General features: G+C 30.8%; 1 protein-coding gene across 1 annotated transcript in view; it reads left to right on the top strand.

Moving 5' to 3' along the window:
* Window positions 1-2,176: 2,176 nt before the first annotated feature.
* The window catches only part of LOC106680054 (cytochrome P450 4c21), a 52,527-nt gene continuing 46,658 nt past the window's right edge, over window positions 2,177-8,045 (top strand). The window contains exon 1 of the mRNA XM_014419513.2: window positions 2,177-2,346. Within this exon, the coding sequence (XP_014274999.2) occupies window positions 2,181-2,346 (166 nt within the window). The 5' untranslated portion in view covers window positions 2,177-2,180. The remainder of the gene's footprint in view (window positions 2,347-8,045) is intronic.

Raw genomic sequence — 8,045 nt, forward strand, 5'->3', positions numbered from 1 at the left:
CAATAGTCGGAATCTACGAGCAGTTTCTTGTCGTTTCAGTCTTGTGTGTGGATTCCAAGTAAGTCTCTTGTCAACATGGAGTCCTAAGTATCGAATCTGTTCAACAAGCGTTAGTGGAGTATTTAGAAAGGATACTGTAGGACAGGAGGGCAGAGGTTTACGACGGAGAGTAAATGTGATTTGGTGGGATTTATTGGAATTTATTTTAATCCTCCAGTTTTGGCACCATTCTTCAAGGGTGGTGATATGGTATTGGAGGGTTTGGGATACAATGTAAGGATCATTGTTCACTGACAATAGACATGTGTCATCGGCATACGTGGTGAGGATTGTGTTAGGATGGGTTAGAATGCCAGCTGTGAAAACTGTATAAACGATAGGACCAAGGATACTACCCTGAGGTACACCAGCAGACTGACGGAATAGGGATGAATAAGCGCCATTGTAATTTACTTGAAATAATCTAACTTAATTTAAATTCTAAAGTAGACAGTGATAATGAAAAAACAAATAACGGAGACTCCTAATCAGAGTTCGGCGAAAAGTATTCGATTGACAAGACGAATAAATTTTTATTCGAAGTTTGTATTCGATTGACGATAGACGATTACATTTTCATTCTAATAAAAATACGAATAAACAATTCAAATACTTTTGGATTCGAATATTTGGAATACTATTTCAATCGAATAAAAAATTAGTCGAATACAAAATTATTCGAATAATATTGTATTGGACTACAATATTATTCGAATAACAATTAGATTTTTTTTTAATTCGCACATTTCTTATCATTTTCGATGTCTTGTTTAGGAAGGTCCTATTACAAATTTTCAGACGAGTAGAAAAAGAAAATGCTATCGATTTTAAGATCTCGTATCAATTTATTTTAACTTTTCTGATGGCTAATATATCAGGGTCCTCTTATATGATTCTTAAGACGCAGAAACCGAAAATTCTATCGATTTTAAGATAAATTATAATAACATTTGAGTCCATTATCATTATTATTTTGTATTATTTCGAGGGAGCGCTGTGGCAAAGTGTTAAGGCACTGTGGGACTAACTCTAAGGACCCAAGTTCGAATCTGCCTGTGACAGATAATAACTTTCTGTTACTCTGTAACCATGAGTCAACTCTGTGGATTTTGGAGCCCTCCTGGTGCCTACGCAGCCTCATAAAGTTTGTACACTTAGTTATGGGGAAAATCTGGTGGTTGGGCGTAATATTGAAAAAATCACTGGTATTGTTTAACCACTGTTCTAAAATAAAACTTTGATTAAAAACAATAGTTCGATTTTTTTTTTAATTAGTATTTAAGAATTTTCTGAGATATTAAGAACAAATAACAACTTTGTTTATTGTTAATATTGTCATAAAGAAATTGATAAGTCGTGAGGTAACGAGTATGTTTATGTAAAACAAGAAAACAAATAAAATAAAATATAAAAATAAAAATAGTTCCCATTGTACTAAAAGATTATTATCTGATTATAAAATAAAAAATGCTCACATTAGAGTAGTACAAAAATAAATTTGAATAAGAAGAAAATGGTCGGATTCCTATTTAGTATTACTGTATACATAAATAAATATTACTAAATACTCGTATTATTCTTATGATGATCTGAACAAAAAGAAAAATTTACAGGTATACTTCTATAGTTTATGATTTTTTTCACTATCAAAAAAAGAGAATTGATTTTATAAATTCAAAATATTTATTACTAAAATGAATTCCTAATTTACGTCGTTTTTTTCAGGTTTGATAAAATTAGCTAAATAATTATTTAAGTTAAACAATAAAATTAGAAAATTAAAACTATAATTTTGGTAAAAAATAATCAAAACATTCTCTTTTGTTTCTTAAAAATGCCACTGGCCCCGCACCGCGCTGCTGTTCCCCACTCCTTACTCCACTAGCAGGGTTGCTCATTCGTTCATTCGCGTCCAATCGGACTTCCAACCAAGTGCTACTTCACGGAGTCCCATCCTTCGTATCTTCTTGGCCCCATAAATTATATAGTTGTCTAGAAATAAATCAATTTATCACATACATTTCGGCATAATGTACGTTAAATTGTCACTCAACATGAATATATACACTCATACCAATAATGGTGAATCATAATTTAAATGAAATAATGGATGAATTGCTCTTGTTTATAGGAAGATGGAGATGATTGTAACTGCTGCTCTGACAGTTGTGCTGGCTCACCTCCTCTTGGGTGTGGTACTGTGGCTTCGAGTACGGAAGCTCTATTCCTATCCTGGGCTGTTGGGTTTCCCTGTCATCGGCAACCTCTACTACTTCTACAGAACGCTGTTCTTAGGGTCATTCGAGAGTAAGTGTGAGAAAGGTCTGGTCGGTGTCATCAAGTAATTGACAGATTGGATATCATTTATGACTATTTATTGTATTATTAGTTCATTAACCAATATGGTTAACCAATATAGCCTACATCAGCTATGATAATATTACATTAAACTTTTTTATATATGGTCACTTTTATCTTTATCAAATTATTAACCGAATTCTACTAATATTTTTTTAATCATAAGAATACACCTCCAGAGTTCTAGAGTCGAAGGAAAACTTTTACGAGTTTAAGAGAGAACTATAGCTAATCTCATTTCTTAACCACATTATAGTTCAATATATTACGTTTCAAAAGCTATTTCTTTCATTTGTTTACTGTTAATTAAATAAAACAATCATTTGTCCAATGCTAGTGAAATATTTAATTGGCTATTAACATACATAGGTTTCTATTTAAAATATTAAAACTTAAAATTAAAAAAAAATTGACGACCCCATAATGTTATATAAGAACCACTAAAACAGAAATAAATAATCTTCCATAAAGTTAAGGATAAATTCAGCAATTTATGAAGAAAATTCAATATATCATTATTTATTTCTTGATCATCTTCTGATAAATCACACATATAAGAAAGGACTATCAAATGTACAATCCTGACTCAAGAACAAATATAAATAAATCTAAACCACTATAACTCATAAAAGGTCAGAGGTTCATTACATTGTAAGTAAGTAGTCTTACTTGTCCAACGGCTGCGCAAGGAGGTTATTCGGTCAGAATCGCGCTCGATCACCAGATTTTCCCCAGTTAAGGTTACCCACTTTATGGAGGAGCTCACAGGGTTGACTAACGTCTACAGTAACAGAATTAATAATTATCTGACGCAACCTCGACTCTTGGAGTTAGTAGCACACTGAGCTATTCTTTATAAGGTCTCTTAAATACCTTGTGTGTTCATATTATTGTGTGTTTATGTATTGTTTATTTAAATTATTAAATTATTGAATATCAATCAAAATATTTTTTTTTCTTATGTCTTTATTGAAATTTACAACTGTACCCAATGATATATCCAGTAAATTTGATGTGAGTCTATAATAGAGTGATACAGGCCTGTTGAGAAACTACGAATTGGTAGCACTCCCATAACGTATTTACATAGTAAGTTTAGTGGCCAACTTTACAGGCGTCTCGGAGGACTGTCAGGAAGGTAAGATGAGGCAAGGTTAGAAACTATTGGGTTGGGTGGTTGGGAGGTTGGGGGGTTTTAATGGAAGAAATGATACCCCTGCTTCGGGCTAGATTCATTACATATGGAACATTAATGTATGATTTTATTTGAGACAAAGTAAGGAGCATTGAGAATTTTACGAAGGATTTTGGATTGTAAGGATTTTACACGAGAGGAATTCAAAGATTTAGTGGAGCCCCAAATCTCATCTTCATATGTCCAGATTAGCCTTATTACAGTCATGTAGATCAGTCTTTTTTAAAGAGTTGGAAGTTTAGACTGTTTGTCTAGTAAGTGCTGTAATAGTCGAAATCGACATGCAGTTTCCTGTCTTTTCAGTCTAATGTGAGGATTCCAGGTTAGTTGTTTATCCAGTTGTAGTTCAAGGTAGCGGATCTTTTCGACAGGGGTAAGAGCAACATTATTAAAGGATACTGTAGGACAAGACTGTCCTAGGACTACGACGAAGGATAAAGATGATTTTATGGGATTTGCTAGAATTTATTTTAATCAAAATTATTAAGAAAAAATCCTTATGACCACATTAACTCATTAATTAAAATGTAATTATGTGATAATAATACTTTTTAACATTTTATTTGTAAAAGATGTATTGTATACATTTGTATATTCTTTACATTTTTAGAAGGTTTCAGTACTTTCCATCGGCCATTTTCAAGCTTTATTATTCTACACCCAATTCAAATTTTTATAATAAGTTTCCATAAATATTTTTCCTGAAAATATTTAATTTATTTTTCTTTTACCTAACTGTTCTTTTATACTTGGTTATTTTTTCTTGTAATTTAACATTATATGTAGATTGTTAATTGTTAAATGGGTTGAAAAAAGGTCATCATGGATGAAAGAGAACCGATAAAAGCTTTATTTTCCGCATTTTAGCAACGTTTCGGCCTTTCCAATAGCCATTTTGATACTTTTTTTCTACTGCGACTCAGTCACTTTATTACAATTACATGCCTTTATAAGTACTGCTCCTGAAAATATTTATAGAACTATTTTTTTTCTTTTTCCCAGATATTCATTAATACTAGGGCATTTTCTTGAGGTTTGAGGAGAAAATATTATTATAGATAGCCAATTCTTTCCCTTTTATCAATTTTGAATTCAGTTTACAATTGACAATCCACATAAGGCTTTTCTGTATATTAAAAATAAAATAAAAAAATAATAATCTAGTATAAAGGAATAGCTAATAACAATAGCAATAGAAAGTATTTACGAAAATAACAATAATGCGACTGGGTTCTAGAAAAACTATGTTTCAAAAGGGCAAGTAGAAACGGCCAAAACTTCGCAAAACATGAGTACATAAGTATATAGAATACAACCGTATAAATAAAATTTAAAAAAGTATTATTATGTAGTTTATTTTAAATAAAGTTCAATGAAATAATAATTTTTTCCTCAATCATCTAAGTTGTCATTCAATAATTAAAAATATCTATAATAAAGTTGTTATAATAGTTTATTTAATTATAATAAACTTTTTTTTAGTTACTTTTATTTATAAAATAACTCTACAGTCCTGGCAGACCCTTCCTCCAACAAAGGTGGTCTTCCTTCTTACAATTGATACAGCAGTCTTCTTGGTAACCGTTCCTCAGTTATTCTATTCGAATGTCCAAGCCATCGGATTCTAGCCATCTTGATGAACTCTATATAGTACAAGAGCCAGGAAGAAAAAAAAGCAGTTACCTCACCCCAATTTTTGATTACTCTAATGAAAACTAGGTATAATTACTAGTCAAATTTTTGAGTCTGCCAAGTGTAGGTAAGGGGAATAAAAAAAGGCGGCTGTCAAAACGTCAAAAAAAAAATCATTCTGAGCTTTATGTATTTATGTAATACATTTATGTAAATGTTTTTGTGTCATTTTACACCGATAATTATTTATTTCTTTTGACAACTACCTTAACACTCTTTTCGTCATTGTCATACCCAAAAGTTGAATTGAATTTTTATCAAAAGGAATGAATTCGTTGATTACATTCTTCCACAAACCCTGTTATGAGCCTTAAATAATTTGAATACCATTTTTTCTCTAATTCTCATGAAGAAAACATACATGTTTTGTCAAATCGTTTTATATAAGTAAACCTTCTCATGACGTTTTCTTCATATCTTTACTTGTTTTCTTTTACTTTCATATTATTTTGTCCATGTAAACTTTTTCATAACGTTCCCTTCTTATCATTTCTTGTTTTACTTACTCCGATTCGACATAAATGTAAAATGTGTGAAGTATTTCCAGAAGAACAATGAGGTGTAACCACATCGTATTCCAATTTCAGGCGTAATTTAAATATTGCTCGATTTAACAATTTCTTCGCGTTTTAAATATTTCAAAAGTGATATAGGTCCGATATAGGTCCGATATAGTCCGATATAGGTCCGATATAGGTTAGATATAGTCCGATAGGACCCAGTCGCTTCCTGAGGGTCATATTGGGGCGGGTTCAGCCGTCACTTGTGAGGTATTTATTATTTTATGAATTTACATGCCTTAAGAGTAACCCATAATGCCTATAAACTACTATCATAGAAGAATAAAACTAATCTATGGGCCATACTATTAAGACAAATAGGAATTATTTTTATTTTCCTTGTCCTGCAAAATTTCAATCATACTTCTGGTGCAGCGTCATATGTCAGAAATAAGCCTGACTGACTGCTAATAACCATAAATAGTTATGCCAAAGCCACTGCTACAAATGGATTTTCCAAACGGGAATAATTAGAAAATAAAAAAAAACTAACATTATAATTACAAAACAGTATTAAAGGAAACGTAAAGTCCAAGTATTACAAGAAGATAAAGTCTGTATGAAAAAAGTAATAATAATTACTTTACTTAAAAAGTAAGAGGAAAGCACAAATAATAAAATAAATATGAAAATCTAATTAGGAAATATGTATAAAATTATTTAAAATTAAGCGATGAGAAAATTGGGAAATAAAACATATATGTAGGTAATTAAATAAATAGGTGAAATAACAGGTTTTAAAAAATAAAATATAAAGTTATATGACCTAAAATGAATAAAGAAATATGAATATTGTAGTTTAATCATAAGTATTTAGAAGTAAACTTATGGAAAAACAAATTAAAAAGAAAATAGATGTATCAAATGAAATATTTAAGTTTAAGTAGTTTTTATATTTTCTAAAATAAATTCACACAATGTTAATTTTAAGTTTTTTATTTGAATTTTTTGAAAATATCATAAAAACTACGGAGATAAACGTTATAAACTATTATTTAGTATATTTAACTAGCTTTAAAATGTGAATGCTAGCAGACATCTGTACGTCTTATGATTCCTGAATTATATTTTTTTATAAATAAAAAGTTTTGTCCGAACAACTAGAAATCAACATGTTGTGAATTTAGTTAGTCAAATATCATGAAAACTATTACCTCTACGAAGATAAACATTATAAACTACTTTATAGAGCATTAGACTAGGTTTAATCTGAGTGCTAATAGACATATGTATGTTGAATAGTTTCTGAGATATAGATTTCTCAAAATTAATTCACTCACAACCGATTTTTCAGTACATTCTTTACGAAATGTTGCATTTTATAATCTCACGAGCAACCTCAATATGGCTATTAAAATTGAACATATGTCTATTAGGGCTCATATTTTAGCAAATTTAATCTACTTCAAATGATGTTCTCCTACATTTTCTAGGGTTTATGGTAGATTTAAAGATTTTAAGCTCTAAATAAAAAATATTTCGTTTAACGTTTTGAAACAGTCGCGAAATATTTTTCAGTAAAGACATTGTCACTTACTTTATTTGTAAGTGTCGGACCATATATCTACTGATTGTTCTGAGAGTGAAAATGGCGACAGCATTCTAGAATCAAATAATGAAGAAAAAGTAAGCACATAACTTAATTTTTTTTTTTTAATAATTTATTTATTGATATTTACAACTGTATACACATATATACAACAAGTAAATTTTCTGTAGGTGACATAGTAACATGATAAAAACATGTGGAGAATCTACCCACTGAGAGAACTCCAATAACATTTCTAGAGAAGAAGATCTCGAGGCCATCTTCTTTTCAGACGCCTAGGAGGATTATTAGCTAATGAAGGAGAAGCCAGGTTAGAAACAAGTGGATTTGGGTGGTTGAGAAGTTTCTTATGGAAGGAACGGTATCTGGTTCTGGCCAAATCGGCAACATATGGAATATTAAGGTCCTGATGGATGACTTGATTTGTGACAAAGTAAGGAGCATTAAGGATTTTACGAAGGAATGGATTCTGGAGGAATTTGATGGTTTAGTGGAGCCCCAAAGCTCAACTCCGTATGTCCAGATAGGTCTTATAATAGTCTTGTAGATCAGTCTTTTTTTTAATGGATTGGCAATTTAGACCGTTTGTCTAGTAAATGTTGCAATAGTCGGAATCTACGAGCAGTTTCTTGTCGTTTCAGTCTTGTGTGTG

This window comes from Halyomorpha halys, unplaced genomic scaffold (genome assembly GCF_000696795.3).
Source record: "Halyomorpha halys isolate HHAL.00 unplaced genomic scaffold, Hhal_1.1 Scaffold240.1, whole genome shotgun sequence".
In the NCBI taxonomy this organism is placed as follows: Eukaryota; Metazoa; Arthropoda; class Insecta; order Hemiptera; family Pentatomidae; genus Halyomorpha; species Halyomorpha halys.